The sequence below is a fragment of the Aythya fuligula genome, chromosome 13 (assembly GCF_009819795.1).
Source record: "Aythya fuligula isolate bAytFul2 chromosome 13, bAytFul2.pri, whole genome shotgun sequence".
Taxonomy (NCBI): domain Eukaryota; kingdom Metazoa; phylum Chordata; class Aves; order Anseriformes; family Anatidae; genus Aythya; species Aythya fuligula.
In genome coordinates, this window is record NC_045571.1 from 20,569,606 (window position 1) to 20,585,690 (window position 16,085).

A 16,085-nucleotide genomic window follows, 5' to 3' on the forward strand; every position below is an offset into this window, starting at 1 on the left:
CCCACACCGGCAGGTAGAAACTTACTGCTTTTTATCCTCACTGGGACTGAGAACAAAATCTAGGAGAAACTCTGGAGATGAGCACACAGAGCACGGCTCGGGCACTGCCTCCCGGACAAGGACAGCAGCAGAGCAAGGCAGCGGCCCCGATTCCAGCCACAAGCAGCAGCCACATGCGTAGGGCTCCCGACCGCACCTTCCCTTTGTGGCTTTATCTCGCCGTCTCTGCTGAACCCCTGCCTGCTGGGCGCGCTTTGCCCTGTCCGGTCCCTTTGCTGCCCTGCAGCGGCAGCAAGTGCCCACAGGACAAATTCTTGGCCCCCAGGCCCAGGGCTCGGGGTCTTCCCCAGACCTGACCACGAGCAATGAGAAGAGTTAGTCAGCAGCCTGAGGCTGGGCTCCAAGCTGCTGCAGCCATTTTTATTTTTTTATTTTTTGGCTATGCAAAATAATCTTAAGATCTGCTCAGTTTTCCACCTAGCAATAACTTGGGAAAGGTTAAAAATGAATTGCTTTGAGCGATTGCTTCACAATTTGCAGAAGTGTAAAAGGCTAGCACGCTTCAGAGCATGAACACGTTAATTGACTAATAGATGGAAATAAGCCAAAAGGTCTGAACAATCTCCAGTGCGCAATTCTAACTGAAGTTAGATTAATGAACATGTTGATTATTGCCATCTTATGGGAAAAAGAGGCACACTTAATCATTTCCTCATTGCCACAGTAAACATTGTTGAAAGTAATCTTCTTGCTCAAAATTCAGTATTATAGAAAAGGCCAAATAGGTGCAGACCCCACAGCATAAACAGGTCAGGCACAAAATTAAGAGTCTTAACGTGCTGCTTACTTGGAACCTCAGGCTCAAGGAAATGAATTCTAACTGCACATGGCAGCTCTCACTAACCAGATAATAATTTAAAACAAACAAACAAACACAGGGCTGCCGCGTTTTAAATCTCCGCCGACAGAGCAGAAATAACCATGGGGTGGGGGGATCACTCCCCGTGCCATGGCAGGATCCAGGATCCTGTCCCCCCCGTCCCGAGGTGCCCACCAGCACGCCCAGGCAGCGTTCAGTGCCCGGGCACACAGGGAGCTGAGCACCCAGTGCTGCTTTACCTGGTGACCCACCTGTGAGCACGGGGCATTTCCACAACACGTTGGAGAACACAGGTAGCGAGGCCCCCGAAGCGCTGCCACTGTCTTCAGCAAAGTTTCCGCAGCCAGCACAGCCAGCTCCCAAAGCGCCCTTTGCACCCCTACTACACAGACGTACCTCACTTCACTGCCTCTAACTCCATTATTAGAAATATTTTCAGAGTGCTATTCATTTACCAGACTGCCTTCCCCCCCGCTCCCTCGTTACCCCCGGTACCTTCATTACCTTCACGTTTTAGCGGCAGGGCTCAGTGCTGCTCAGACCCACTCGGCAGGCTGCTGGCAGGGGGGTGTTTGCTGACACCTCCCTCTCCAAAGTGGCTGGCAGCCCGAGGATTGCCTGCATCGATGCTGATTTCGAGGCAAACCAGCCCAGCTGTTTTTACGTTTAGGGTCTGTGACCAGGCAGGAGGAGAAGCAAGATTTAAGCACGAGCAAACCAATGCCACCGCCGGGCACAGAACAGCCCCGGCACGCCCGACGCGTTTTGCCCTGGGCTCCGTACTGCCCCGGGAGGAAGCGGCGGGCAGGGACTTGGAGACTTTCACCCTCGCATCTTGCTGGTGCTGCCAGTGCACAGCTCCCCTTCTGTGCCTGCTCCTTGCAGAACCTGAGTGCTGCTGGCACCCGGGCACGTCCCATCATCAACCCTTAGCGAGAATTGTTTTTTGCTTCCCAGAACGCCGAATGCTGGATTCCCTGCAGCACCTCTGTGTAGGACCACGGCTCAGCGGGTACAGCGAAAATGCTCTTTCTGGTCCTAGCTCCTAAAAACTATCCTTATAATTGGCTAGAACATAAGGACACCAGGTATTTACATGCACCTGTAGGAGCAGCAGCTCTTTTGAGCAGAGGGACACACCACTTACACCTTACAGCGCTGCTCCCACCAGCTGCCATTAACTCACTGATACATGCACAGTTTCCATGCTTAGAAAAATTCTGTAGGAGTAGAGAATTCAACAGTTTCCTAGCCCACCTTCCTTCAATTCCCTCCAGATCCCCAGGCACACGATGTGTTTTGGACAAAGCAGCCGCAGACGAGCGCTGCGCCCTGTCCGTGCGGGCACTCCTCACCTCTTGCAGAGCCCAGCACTGGCGCTGGCTGCCCGCAGCACAGCATCTGTGGTGCTTCTCATCCACATATATGACTAACCCCTAAGTGTTTCAGTGTTTGAATCTATACATTTTGAAGGTAAATTATTTTCATTGGGGTTAAATAGATCAAAATTAAATTCAGACTTGAGCCCGTAACTTCAGTGAATAAGCTGTATTAAAAAATCTTAGTGGGAAAGAAAGCTTGGTTTATGCACCAGAGAACCATCCACGTTCTCCACAGCAAAGTTAAAGCACTGCATTAAATGTGAGGCATCTGCTTTTCTTCTTGCTGCCTTTCCAGCTCTAAGCAAGAAGGAAGAGGCTTTCTTCCCCTTGGAAAGCCCAACGACGGAGTTACCACACGTGCTTTAATGACAGATTAAGCCCTGCGCTGTGGTCACACAGATTACCTGCACGCGTTTCTGGAGGCAAGCACTACGTAACTGGCTGAACAAGACCAAGTAGCCTTCAATGAGCAGGCACCCTCAGCTCCTTCACGCAATGCCATTAGTTAAAAGGAACATCACCAACACAAGCCTGTGAGTATCAATTAGTATTTCACCTGCCTAAACCTGAAATGCTTCAATCATGCTGTGATGCGCCCGTATCTAGCTTGTTCTGGGGACCAGCCGCTTGCTGAGGGGCAAGCTGAGTCAGTACAAGCAGTGCCAGTACAGAGCAGCAAAATTTGGCTGAGGAACAAATTACAGTTTTGGCTTCTTGATTTCTTGAAGCCACACAAGACTTCAAGTCACCCAATTTTCAATCAGATGCTCATTTGCACTGATGCTCACTGCTTGCTCGCTGCCTTTCCAAGCAATTCTATTCTACTTATAAGAACGGCTAAGCTTTTCAGTAGATTCAAGATTTAAAGGCCAAGCCACTTTTAGTGAAAATTTTCAACAATTGATTAAAACAATTCCAATAATTTCCCCACCACAGTTGTGGCAGGGAAATTACCTGTGATGAGATACACTGCATGCTTCTAATCACACTGGCATCGAGCACATCTCTCAACAGAAAGCTGAGGAACGAGGTCAGACAGTGAGCTACAGCAGCTAGGATTGCTGGCCAAGAAGTGTCCTCTACCCTGCTAGAGAAAACGGCAATTAAAAACCCACCACACTTAAGGGATAACTTTATTCAACTGGAGACATGAAAACTTAGGAAATCTCGTTTCCTACTTGCCTCCTGACAGCTAAAGCTTTATGGCAAGTCTTCAGTGATATAAATCCACTTCTACGTTTCACTGCTTTAGAAAATGATGGTTTCCACACTAATGGATCGCCATGGGTTTTAAAATAATAATAAAAACTTCATTATATAACCAGTATATTTCTGCATATTCTTCCAGAGTTAAAATAACTCGACTAAAATCTCTAGTGACCAGTTGAAAAGTGAATCTAGTTAATATAAAAATAATTTCCTTCTCTTATATAAGCCAAGAGCAGTATGTTACAGAACAAGCCATCATGAGACACATCAAAGTCAGAGACAAGTAAGATAAAAACTGGGATTTTGTTTAATTCCTCTTCAGTTTCCTTCTTTCCCCAAAGATGCTGGATCAATCAAATGTTCCCCCAATCATCTTTCAGATACGATACCACATTAAGTCTCAAGACACACTGGATATTAAATACTGCAGAGACAGAATTCCAAGGATTTCTATAAAAGCGCGGTTAAATTCTTGTGCTGAAATAGAATAGATTTTCTTCCTCAGAGAATTCAACTCACTAATCAATAGTTTTACTATCTTTCTACTTCCCTTGAATATTTCTTTTCATATTCACAAAGCCAAACTAATGTTTACATGAATGGGAAACAGCACGCCAAAAAAAAATAAAGAAAAATCACATTCCTTATCAGTAATAATTTAATGGATGCTTAAAAATTCCCCATTTCCATTTTATACCCAAGCATATGAAACACCAGAGCTCCCCTCGCAGCAACTTAGAAGAGACACACGCCGAGGTGTGAGGGAGGCAGCAGGAACAGCTCTCAGCTCCACACACGCTCGCTGATGACTGTTCTGTGACCAACGAGGGTCCCTGCAGAGTAACTGATTTTTTCTTCTCTTCTCCACACTCCCAGAAATGCAAAAATGTACTTTTAGTCCACGCATTTAAAAGTTTCTATCCCAATTACCAAGTATTTATAGTGTTTATAGCAGAGACTTCATTTTTATATATAAATATAAATTACATATATTTACACTTTAACAGAACCCACTTACATCAATTTCAGGTCTATTTGCATTACTACAGGAGAAAGGAAATCTGATACTCATTTTCAGGAAAAAAAAAAAAAAAAAAAAAAGAGCATTTTAACAGCAGTTTCTTCACCTCCAAGACATTCTAAAATTTCCCCTTGGACTTCTTACTGAAAATAATGGGCAACATAAATAATTTCTGTACAATCTGCAACAACCAGTTCTCCGGGTTTCAATCCCTATGCTGAAATATAGATGACCCACTTGTATGCCTGCGTACGGTTCTCCAGGCAGGCAACATACATCTACCTACAGCGCTGGAGAACAAGCCTCCTCTCCTTTTATAAAAGTATTAGAAAAAAAACTATAGAAAAGTTTCTCACATTTCATTGTAAGTACAAAGAAACAATATGCAACTTTGCATGTGTTTATGTTGGAACACTGACCATGTAAACAACCAAATGAAAGTCACATAAAATCAATTAAGAATGGAATTTGTAGGATACTCCGTAAGAGCCACCACCTTCGTCACGATTTATTTTCCTTCCTTCAACCCACTTTGAAACTTTTGGACTTAAGTCCTGTTTGGCGCATTAGCATCCAAACATCCTACAGATCAAAGCTTCAACTTCTCAGTTTTTCTGTTTTTTAAATATACATTACTTTGTGCTCTCCAGACACTTAGTTTTCCATTTTCAATATTCAGAGCCAATATGATGGCCAAGTCCCTTTTCTGATTAGTCTTGACTGCTTCTCCAGAACTTTTAACTCTAGAGTGGCAAAGAAAAGATTTGTAACTATCCAGTGTAAACACCGTCTCCCTCATTGGATATACGGACTAGTCGTTGTAGCTGTGGTGTTGAAGGCATTCGGCTAACACACCCTTGACATGCAAAGTGGCTGAAACATAAATACAGAATACATGAACAGGAGCAAAGACAGTTCCCTTCTGCCCTGCTCTAATTAGTAGGAAATTGGACCCAACTTATTTTTTGCTGCAATCTGATTTCAAAGTGAAAGCTCCCAATCCTATGATGCACTGTATGTACATTTCACCACCCTACAAGTGAAAAAGAACAGAGTCAAACACATTCTTCCTTACCAACACATAACAGTGATGAACTTCTATTATTTCATAAGGCATATTCAACTTCAGTGAGAATCCAAGCACAAGCAAGAATTCTGCTAAGTCGTGTGATCCTATACTTCACCTAACACCTTCTTGAAGTTCCAAGATCTCCCCCTCTATTCCTCAGGCAGAAGAATCCCTGTCACAGTGTGCATTTTTTATTCAACACAACTAAAGGGCAGGGCTAATTAAAAAAAATAATCAGCAGCTGGACTTCAGTATCATTCAAGAAGAGGAACACACGAATGACCAATTTTGCAGTTCTCTGGCTTTATCCCGTAACCTGCTTTTTTACACCATCTCTCTCTATAAATTAATAAGAGATAAAGCCAACGATTAACTGCAGTGTTCACGAAAAACTTGCAGTCCGTATCACACAGTCTCTTCTGATCTGGCATCACTGAGGTGTAAAGGTGAGAATCATCCAGCTGATAACGAAGTAGAAGAGGAAGATAGGGTACACAACCAGAGCTTTGCGGTTTGGAGGCTGACTGTCTGCCAGGAAAGCTGTAGATGCTGGTGACAAAGGAAAAGAAAAATACTTGAAATGCGAACAACATAAAACTGAAAGAGAAAGATCCACTGCAGATGTTAACAAGTTTGAATTAGTATCTTGATTGCAATTACGCTGAAGGACAGAAAATGGTAACTCATTGTTCAATAACAATGGTCTCTAATTGTAAGTTAAAACTAAGATTCACTTATTTATTACATAGAAAAACAAATGCTGATTAACACTGTGTAGTAAGATTCAGACATATATTAAGAACAGGAGAAATAATGCAAATGCACCTGTATGAGACTAGTGATTTTTAAATGGTATTTCTAACATAGGTTAGAAATAACACAGAATAAAATACCTCGGAGTCTCACGTTAAGTTTAATATTAAATTACCATCCTCCCTTCAAGGGCAGTTTGTGTATGACCACAAAAATCAAGAGGAGCATCGGCAAATGGAAGGCAAAGGCAGAAATTCTTTACTAGGAGGGTGGTGAGGCCTTGGCACAGGCTGCCCAGAGGAGCTGTGGATGCCCCATCCCTGGAGGTGCTCAAGGCCAGGTTGGATGGGGCTTTCAGCAGCCTGGTCTAGGGGGAGGCATCCCTGCCCATGGCAGGGGGGTTGGAATTAGATGATCTTTAAGGTCTCTTCCAAGCCAAACAGTTCTGTGATTCTGTGAAATGCTCAGCGTGCACAACAGTGCTACAACACAAAGCACTCACCTAACGTCGACCAACCAAACATGGCCATTACGACGATGAGACGAACAATGAAGCTGACGGTCCCGGAACCTGCCAGCAGCACCAGCCTGCACACCAGCATCGCCACCGTCAGGGGCAGGACGCAGTAACCCAGGACACACAGGCTCTGAAAAAATGATCTAGAAAGGAGGGTGAGAAACGGAAAAAAAGCAGTCAGATCAAAACATCACCGAAAATTCCATAAACTGGAGCATTTTGACTGCTCCTATACACCAGCAGCACTCACATAGTCCCTCCAAGCAGCTTTGAGTTTAGTGTGATGACAACTGCACCAAACCAGATGATGACGAAGACTTCAGCAAACTGTGGCCCTCCGTCTTCTTTACTATCTGCTGATCCACCCTGCAGCATCCTGTTGTAGGTAACGGATATAAGGAGTTAATTCCAACTTATGACTGAGTTTTTGCAAACTTGGAGTAGTCGACAATAGGAAGCTGCGATGTCAGCCCCTAGTTAGGCTGAAGACCAATTATTTTTCATCTGCTTTATTATTTTTGGTATCCTGAATTTTGTATAGGAAAAGAAAAGGACTGCTGCCCAACAGAGGGCACCTTGGTTCACTTGCGTACTTGTTCTGAGGACCGTGCAAGTATACACAGGAGAAAAAAACAACATGACAAAAATTAAACTACTGAGAGTTTGGTCATCTCTCAAAGAAGGCACTGCATGATAAAAACAGGTATGCCTTAAGGTAAAATTGTAACGCACATGTAGATCTGAAAGCTTAAATTACGCTGTTTCTGATAAAGCTCTAACAACGTTTTACTGAATGTTTTCTGTACATGAGCATGTAGGAGCCATAGTCATCGCCCGTCTATGAACTGCTGCAACAAGGTTTTTTTTCCGTCATCAGTCCTCCAGGGTACACAGAATGTACAGAGAACAGTTCTTAGACATAGGTTTTGACCTACAGATTAGGGTCAAAGAAGTCGTCCAAACGTGTTAGCATCAAGAACGATCAGAATCAGAACACTTTTCAGTAAAATTCTTAAGACAGGGTGATGGAGGGCTCACCCTTAAATCCTAAATTTAAATATGGGATGTCCTAAGGGGCTTCAAGTGTTCAAAGCACATTTTATAAGAAAACCTAAAAAGACTGTAGAAGAGTGAAGCAGCATCAGAAGAACTTGTTCTCAACACATGTAAAAGGAAATTCCAAATTTCTTGTTTCCCCAATGTCAAAGACTAAAACAATAAAAATCCACTGCTTATCAGTACTTACAGTGCTAGTGACACACAAAGCACCAAAGGGCCCCAAAGATCCCCTGGAGACAGAGGAAAAAAAACAAACATAAACATCACAGAATGACGCTTAATTGTTATGAAAGTAACAAAGCACCCTCTTCCAACTCAGCTTGTACGTACAGTCTCTGAGGAGCGCGCTACTCTTTTTCGGATACATGACGTGGACAAATTTCTTCCCAACAGCCTTTAGGTCTCTCATCTGAAATAAAGCAGTAACTTTTAATTTGCCTTTTCATAAAAGTTACAGACCTCAACCAAACACAGAAAGACGGAAAGTAAAGCCCTATCGATGGTAAATCAAGACAGGATCCAACTCAAAAATTTCTGTAGCATCCTCTGCAACAAACAACGCTGAATCTCCTACATTCCTTAACGACCACAGATGTATCATTTACTCTAACAATACCCAATTAAGAAAAATAATTTATTTGCTCCCTTAAGAAAATTAATTAAAAATCCTGTTAGTCAGGACGGTCTCATCCCATGTTCCATGTGAGGCTTTTACCCTTGCACAGATTTTGGGATCAGAGAAACTTTGAGGCTGCAATTCAAATGCTTTATGACCCGTGAGAACTGATTTTATAGGTATAGCTCAAAAAAAAAAACAACACACACACACAAAACAATAAAACTTTTAAAGATGTATAAATCAAACAGAATTATGCGAAAATACAGAGTTGCATAGCAGATGGCCCAAGAAAACAGGAAAACACAGGTTTTACTGCAAACAGAAGCAGGGAATACGAACTCACAATAGTATCCTTAACAGGTTCATCCAGCGTGGAGTAATCTTCGTCAGGGGAGTGCGACCCGACAGGCACGGAGATCTCCCCTTCCACCGGGATGTCCTCCGATATCGACACGTCCGCCAGGCCTGCGAACTGAGCAAGGGGTGAGGCCGTTAGGGCGGGGGAAATACAAACCAACCGCTTCGGCTGTAGGATTCAGGACACACCAACCAACCGCACAAACTGTTCACGGGTTTTTCAGCTGGGTCTATGGTGAAAGAAATGCTCGGAGCTAAAGCTAAAGATCCCAGTATTTACAAGGCTTCTTACGTCGTGCTTTTTTAAAGCACAGTGAAAGGAGCCTTTTAAATACTCGGATCAGCAGCAGAGCCGAGGCAGTCTGCTTGGTTTAACCTGCTCGCTCTGACCAGGCGCCCAACAGGAGCAGTGCGGGGCTGCTCCCAGTGCCTGTACCCTGCCATTCCCTTCTCTGTAAGCACCGGTAGCTGAACGAAGCATAAAACCTGTGCTTTGTGGGCAGCACAGCGCCCAGCAGCCGCAGCAACGGGACCGGGCCCCCCACAACAGAGCCCGCGGGGCAGCTCGGGGCCGGCCCCGGGCAGGAGCCCCCTGACAGCGGGGCCTGCTCCGGGCAGAGCCGAGGGCCGCGCCCCCACCGGCCCTGCCCGGCCCTGCCCGGCCCCTCAGGGCCCCTCGGAGCCCCCCACCCGCCCCCTGTCGCCCCCCTCTCACCAGCGGCCCCGCGGCCGCCCCGGCCCCGCCGCCCTCCGCCGCCGCCATCTTGGCTGCCGAGGCGACGTGGAGCCGGGCGTGACGTCAGCAGCGGCGCGCGGCGCCCCCCGCGCGTCACGCGCCGCCGGCGTCCCTGGCAACGGGGAGGGAGGGGGCGGGGGGGGCGGGGGGGGCGGGGGGGGAGCACGGCCGGCAGGGGGCGGACGGGGCCGGGGGTCGGGGCCGGGGCCCTGTGCACAAACCGAGAGAGAACGGCGTTAACGGGAATAAAGCCGTTAGTGGGGATAAATCCCTTAATATGAATAAAATCGTGAATGGGAATAAAGTTGTTAACGGGAATAAAGTCATTTATGGGATTAAAGCCGTTAATGGGGACAAAGCCGTTAATAGGGCTGGGTTCGTTACTGGGGGCGATGCCGTTGCTGGGGCCGGGCCGGTCCCGGTGCCGCCCCCCGCCCGCCGCCCCCCGCCCGGGACTACATCTCCCAGCTCCGCCGCCGCCCGGAAGCGGGGGTCGCGCTGCGGGGCCGGGCGGCTCCGGGGGCGGCTCCGGGGGCGGCTCCCGGCGGGGCTCGGGCAGGGCCGGGGCTGGGGCCGGGCTGCGGCGCTCCCCTCCCGTCCCCTCCCCTCCCTCCGGTCCCGTCCCTCCCGTCCCGTCCCGTCCCGCCCGGCCGCGGGGCAGCCATGGGGCACCCGCCGCTGGAGTTCAGCGACTGCTACCTGGACAGCCCCGACTTCCGAGAGCGCCTCAAGTGCTACGAGCAGGAGCTGGAGCGCACCAACAAGTTCATCAAGGACGTGATCAAGGACGGCAACGCGCTCATCGCCGCCATCCGCAGTGAGTGGGGGGGTCCCGGGGGTCCTTTGGGTGCCGGGGGCTCCGTCCCCTGCCAGCCGTGCGCCCCCCGGGGTGCCGCGGGCCGGGCGCTTTCAGGGAGCTGTAGGGAGCTGCACGCAGCCCTGCGGAGCCCCACGGCAGCTCCGGGGGGCTCAGCGCAGCCCCCGTGTGCCCACCCGGTGCCCGGTGCCACGGCCGGTGGGCTGGGGGGCTGGCAGGGCGCGGGCAGGAGCCAGCACCCACCGGGGGGTCCCCGGCTGGGGCAGGTCCTGCCGGCAGCACCGCGGCTGGGAGCCAGCCCCCCGTGTGAGTGCCGCCTCCCTGGGCTCGGGGACAGCGGCTGCCCGGCCTGCTGAAGGCTCCCGGGCACGGTGTTTGCTTGGGGAGAGCAGCCCCGTGTCTGGGGGGGGTGCCCGGTGGCCTGGATTCACCGCAGAGCAGGGGGAGCGGGGCTGGGGGTGGCACTGCCCAATTCTTCCCCATGGGGTCTTCCCTGGCATGGCCTGCTGCTGGAGCGAGGGATGGCACACCAGAAGCACCTGGTGGTTCATCTTTCTGTGTGTTTTTTCCCCTTTTTGTTCCCCTTAGTTTTAAATAACAGTGAGAATTGTATCCATGTAAATGCAGACTTTGGTGGTGACATTCCGGGGGTCCCTTGTTCAGAAGCGTGTTAAAACACAGCCAGAAACGATAGGGCAGTATCTGTAAATGCTGTGCTTGCATCAGACCAAGTGAAGACAAAAACAAATATCTGCAGTGCAAGGTCTGCTCATAGGCTGCTTTCCTCATCTGCTCGTTGATTTCTAGTTGGTATTAATAGGTTTAGATGCTGCCCTTTTGTTCAGAGCTTCCTTGTTATCAAGGCCATGACTGGAATAGCCTGTGTTTGCCCATCTGGAAAACAGCGATGACAAAAGCCAGTGTGACTGAAACAGCAGACGCTGCTGGTCTGCAAGATGCTCATCTTCTGCAAAAGAAATCCCTGAATCTCTGCTTGGTCCAGGGCGAACAAAATTAAAAAAAAATAAAAAGGATTTCAACAAGCCTCTTTGTTAATGTAAATACGGTGCTCTTTCCTAACTGCTTTGGTCAAAACAGTTTCCCTTTTTAATGTTTACAAGCCCTCGTGCGAGCTCGCTGGGTGCACGCTGCGCTGGGCTTTGCTGGCTCAGCAAACCCTTCCACCGAACGGGCTGGCGAGGGAGGAAGGGAAGAGTAGGAAGAAGCCGCCTTCACCAAGTGGGTTTGCCCCCCAGAACTCAGGAAACCTGGGATTTCTTGCCTGCAGTGGTGTGGGCGTGTTCTCGTTTTGTCTTCCAGGCTGAAGCTGAGCAAACAGGCGCAGGAAGCGCCCCGGCCCGCTGGGGACAGGTGGGGAGGGTGCCAGGGAGCTGCCCACCCACCGGCGGGCTCGGCCAACCCCACCGCATCCGTGGTAGCAAAAATGCTGGTGTCTTCCCCTCTGAATCCTGCCCACGTAGGGCTGTAGTTAGGGTTCTGGGGCCAGCAGCTGTCTCGTTGCCTGAGCACCCTGAGGTCATTAAGCCCCACTTCCCGGTGAGGGATGATTCATCCCTGCTCCTTGGTGGAGCTGTGGGACGTGTCCCTTGGCAGCAGCGAGGCAAAGGTAATGGCAGCCCTGCCAGGAGAGTGAGAGTCCTTCATTAAGGGTGCAGCGTTCATTAGGGTGATTGCTCTCATTAGACCTGTTATCTGAAGGCTCGGAGTTGTGAGGTTTCTGTCCCAGAACGCTCATTAGCAGTCACCGCAGACTCACAATTAGTATTTATGGGAGAACACAACAGGTTTTCGCTTGTCTGTAATCGACAGCTGCCATTAACATTTCAAAAATAAAGTGCCTGTGAGGGTGGGGTTGAAAAAAAATTTGGGAGGGAGGTGGAGCGATGCGCGAGGGACCCGGGCTGCGAACAGCGAGCCCCAGCTGATGCCGATCCTTCGCGTTGTGCCTTTCCCTGGGCACGGTGTGGTGCCACTGGAGCCCTTGGCCAGGCTGATGGGGGCACGGATTCAGCGGCCGAGGGCAGAGTTCTGGGGACCTGCAAGGTTTCTGTGGCGTTGGTCTGACTGGCGAACTAAGTGAAACAAGATTTAAAGCAGATCAGTCCCCTGCTCTGCGCGCAGACTCATGGAAATTTTGAGTTCCTGCTGCCCTCGTGAGTTTGAGGACTTGCTAGTGCTAGGTCAGAGGCTGGGCTGGGTGGTCTCGGGGGCCTCTCCCAGCCCAGGTGATTCTGTGACTGAATTACCTGAGCGCGGCAGCGTCTGCGCAGCATGCCAAGGAGAGCGTGGTTCCCCGCGCTGGGGAAACGGCCTCTGCGTGGTCTGCTGGGAACAGTCCTCGTTTAGGCTCAAAAACCCAAAACTGCCCAAAGTGGCCTTTCGTTTTCTGTTTGCCAAGTAATAGCAAAACCAAGTGAGTGTGACTTCACAGAATGGCCCGCACGCGGGGTGGTTTTGAGTTGTCTGCTAGGAGACGTGTGGTGTTCGTCTCTCGGCTGCTGATCATGTTGGTTTGGAAAGTGAGAGTTGTCTCAACTTACCTGGTGGGCGAGAAAATCTAGCAGCCACCTTCCTGCTAGGCAGGAGCCTTCTAGCAGAATCTCTAGGGGCTAAAGCAGAAAGCAAACAAAGCCCAAAACTGCCCTACTCAGTGTCACTTCGATGCGAACAGCACAAGCCAGGCCTCCAGCAGCTCTCTGGTAATTCAGTGACTTCCATTTGAAGATCTTTGGAGGGCATCTGACTTTATTTTTTGCAGCACGTTTGCCGGTAGGTCGATTCACTGGTACCATATTTGTAGCTAATTAATAGGTGACCTCGAACGCAAATTCTCAAACAAGTCGTTCAGGTACTTGCAGGACTTGTTTAGGAACAGGCTTGGGAACGCACGTGGTGCCCCTGGAGGAGGCAGTCCTGTGCCAGCCAGAAGTCAAAGATAGCAAAAAAAAGGTTACTTCACGACAGAAATAGGAGTGATTTTTGTTGCAAAGTTGGCCGTATCCCTTCCTTTTCGTGCCAGAAGCACTCAGACTCGCTGGAGGAGCCAAGTGACCGTGTTCCTCCTGGACGTGTTGCCCTGCCACCGCCACAGCACCCCTGCAGCCCAGCTGTGGGGGGCACGGGCTCGGTGGTGGGGAGGCCCCAGGCGGCTGTGCTGGGGGCTGCCACGGGGCTGGAGCTGCCTCAGCCCCTGGGAGGTGCCAGGGCCGTGCTGAGCCCCAGTGCGAGGTACGGGGCCGGTCGGAAGGGAGAGGAGCTGAGGTGCGCGGTGCCTGCGCTCACCTCTCCAGGGAGGGCTGATGGAGCAACACGTGGCAGGCTCAAAGTGCAGTCGCTTTCCTTTCAGGCTTAAAAGGCAAAGAAAGGTGTTCAGGCTGCCTGTTGTACGGCACCGCACGCCTGTCTCCCCTGGACTGCCAGCCACTACTACCCGCCTGACAAATTGGGTCTGTTCTTTCTGCAATCTTACAGTTCCTTGAAAATCAGCAAGCTGCAGGTGTGCTAGGATGCAGATGACTAGGCAGCATCGTAGCTGTAAGAATAGTTTATTTATATCACTTTCTTTCCACGGCTCAAGATGCTGTTTTACTTGGGAGGGGAATCTCTTCTGCTCGCTGCGTTCTGCTGTGTGCTTATCTGTGCAAAAGCATTCCCCTGGTCTTTGATCTTCTCCTGCAATTATCAATCAAATGGAGCATGATAAATATCAAGTGGAGGCTGTTTTTACTAACATGTGAGTGCTACAGTGGTCTAGGCTAGCTTGTGGAGCTGGAAGAGCTTTGAGTTCTCATGCCCGTGTTGCATAAGTGCTTTTGATCTGTTTCTGTGTGCCATAAAGTTGTGAGGGTTGCTCGTGAATTTGCATGCTGGTGAATCAGCCTCTGCAGGCAGCGGGAGTGTTTTGTCCTGGAAGGGCAGCGCCACGCAAGGACGTGCAGAGGTGTCTGTGCCTGCAGAGCACACGGGCGCCAGTAACAGCAGAGGCTGGATGGGCTCTGCAGAGGGTGGCTGCTGGCGGGGAAGGTGCTACCTTCCCGGGCAGCCAGTGCGGGGCTGCAGCCGTCAGCGCTGCTCTCAGCAAACATCGATGCTGCCGTCAGTACGGTGCTTCAGGATTCAGTGCTCTGGAGTGCAGAAAGCAGCGTGTCAAGAAAATGTGATACTTTAACGAGATTAAAGCAGCCCTGCAGTGGTCTGTTGGATTCTTGCAGAAAACCCGTGTGCTCTTTCATGTAAATCTGTAGACAAAGGCTTGAATCCATAGAGATAAGGTTTCTGGCTGCTGGTGCAGTGCTTTGGATCCAGATACTGGGTTTTGCCCGTGTGTGAACAAAGCCAAAGCTCTCTGGAAAAGGGAGGAAGGGGAAGGAGCTCTGTCCCATGCGTGCCCCTCATTGCGGGAGCTGTCTGGGCAAACATTAGCTCTGCGCTCCACAGAGCTGGGCGTCAAGGCGCTCGCATTGGAAATATCCTGCCCCACAAAGACAGCTTAGTTGTGAGCCAGCATATGGCACGTTAACGAGGATGTGCACAGAAACCTTCCGTGTGGATGCACAGAGCCCTTCTGTCTCGTGGAGAGCCGCTCGTCGAGCTGCCCAGTGTGCTCGGGGAGCCTGCAGCCCAAGCAGGGCGGGTGTGAACAGCCTCTGGTGCCACCGGCTAGGCAGCAGCGGGGGCTGCTCCTGCGTCCAGGATCGTGGTACGGCTGCCACCAAACCCATCCAGCTTGTTAAAAGCTGCTCTGTGCTCCTCTCCCCTCCGCTTGCATCCCTCATGGGCCTCCAGCAGCAGCCAGCACCTGGGCCGTGACCCGAATGGGTGCAGGATCAGACCAGGCTCCCAAAGCAGGGAAGCAGCAGCTCAGGGACCCGTTATCGGGAAAAACAACCAGCTTACTCGCTGCTTCCTGAGATCTCTGGTGTCGGGCACTGCGGGGAGCCTGACTGCAGCCACCCAGACTGGGGCTGGGAGGGTTCAGCCAGGTGTCCGGACCTGCTGCTGGCCTTGGAAATTGAGGGAGTCTGGGAAGGCTGCACAGAGAATAAAGAGAGGCCCCAATCTGCTGGCTGTCCCTCTGACCTGCCGCTGAAGTCTCCTGAACAGAGCTGCCGCGGGATGTCCCCAGCTGAAGGGACTCCTTCCCCCTCCTTCCCCCTTTTTCCTGGAGCAGACTACAGTCCAGCAGTTCGTGTTAAGCCATTTCTGGACTTTAGCAGGGGAAAAATGACTTGCTGGAAAATACATCACTCTCCTCTAGCAGTAATAGCTGCTTGCGTTTCTCCGCTCCTTGCTTGTCTTCTCCGTCCTTGCTGTGAGGTTCCTCCAGCCATGGCTGGGCAGATGCTCGCTGACACATGCAGAAAATTCCTTCCTTCCTTGCTGGGTTATCACAGCCACTGCTTTCCGACGCTTGTCCTGGTCCCTACAGGAAGGTTTCCAGAACCACAAGTAGTTACTATAGATAACTTTATTTTTTTTCTCCTAATTTCTCAGCTGTCATTGTCTGAAAAGACAGCAGGCCAGCTGAAAAGCAGTAAATTGCTTAGGGGACGTGTTGTGTAGACATAGACACCTCCTAGCCTTAAACCACGTACACCCTTCAAATTCAGGGTGTCAGGGACATGCTAATTTCGCCAAGAACCGTT

General features: G+C 50.1%; 2 protein-coding genes across 2 annotated transcripts in view; one reads left to right on the plus strand and one right to left on the minus strand.

The window, feature by feature from the left end:
• Positions 1-4,115: 4,115 nt before the first annotated feature.
• Positions 4,116-9,653, minus strand: YIPF6 (Yip1 domain family member 6). The gene is made up of 7 exons (XM_032196368.1): positions 9,582-9,653; positions 8,853-8,981; positions 8,221-8,299; positions 8,078-8,120; positions 7,082-7,207; positions 6,817-6,974; positions 4,116-6,110 (listed from the first exon to the last, which is right to left on the minus strand). Exons 1-7 carry the CDS (start codon positions 9,627-9,629, stop codon positions 5,992-5,994), a joined length of 702 nt encoding a protein of 233 aa, XP_032052259.1. The 5' UTR covers positions 9,630-9,653; the 3' UTR covers positions 4,116-5,991.
• Positions 9,654-10,236: 583 nt separating this feature from the next.
• The window catches only part of OPHN1 (oligophrenin 1), a 57,801-nt gene continuing 51,952 nt past the window's right edge, over positions 10,237-16,085 (plus strand). The window contains exon 1 of the mRNA XM_032196277.1: positions 10,237-10,419. Coding sequence (XP_032052168.1) covers positions 10,266-10,419 — 154 coding nt within the window. The 5' untranslated portion in view covers positions 10,237-10,265. The remainder of the gene's footprint in view (positions 10,420-16,085) is intronic.

What these genes read in the sequence shown, in the direction of transcription:
- YIPF6 (XM_032196368.1), bottom strand. Translation starts at nt 9,629, where the DNA reads ATGGCGGCGGCGGAGGGCGGCGGGGCCGGGGCGGCCGCGGGGCCGCTG. An exon ending in GGGCGGCCGCGGGGCCGCTG is followed by an intron (nt 8,982 to 9,581) that starts GTGAGAGGGGGG and finishes CCCCTTGCTCAG; the next exon opens with TTCGCAGGCCTGGCGGACGT. An exon ending in AAGCTGCTTGGAGGGACTAT is followed by an intron (nt 6,975 to 7,081) that starts GTGAGTGCTGCT and finishes CCTCCTTTCTAG; the next exon opens with ATCATTTTTTCAGAGCCTGT.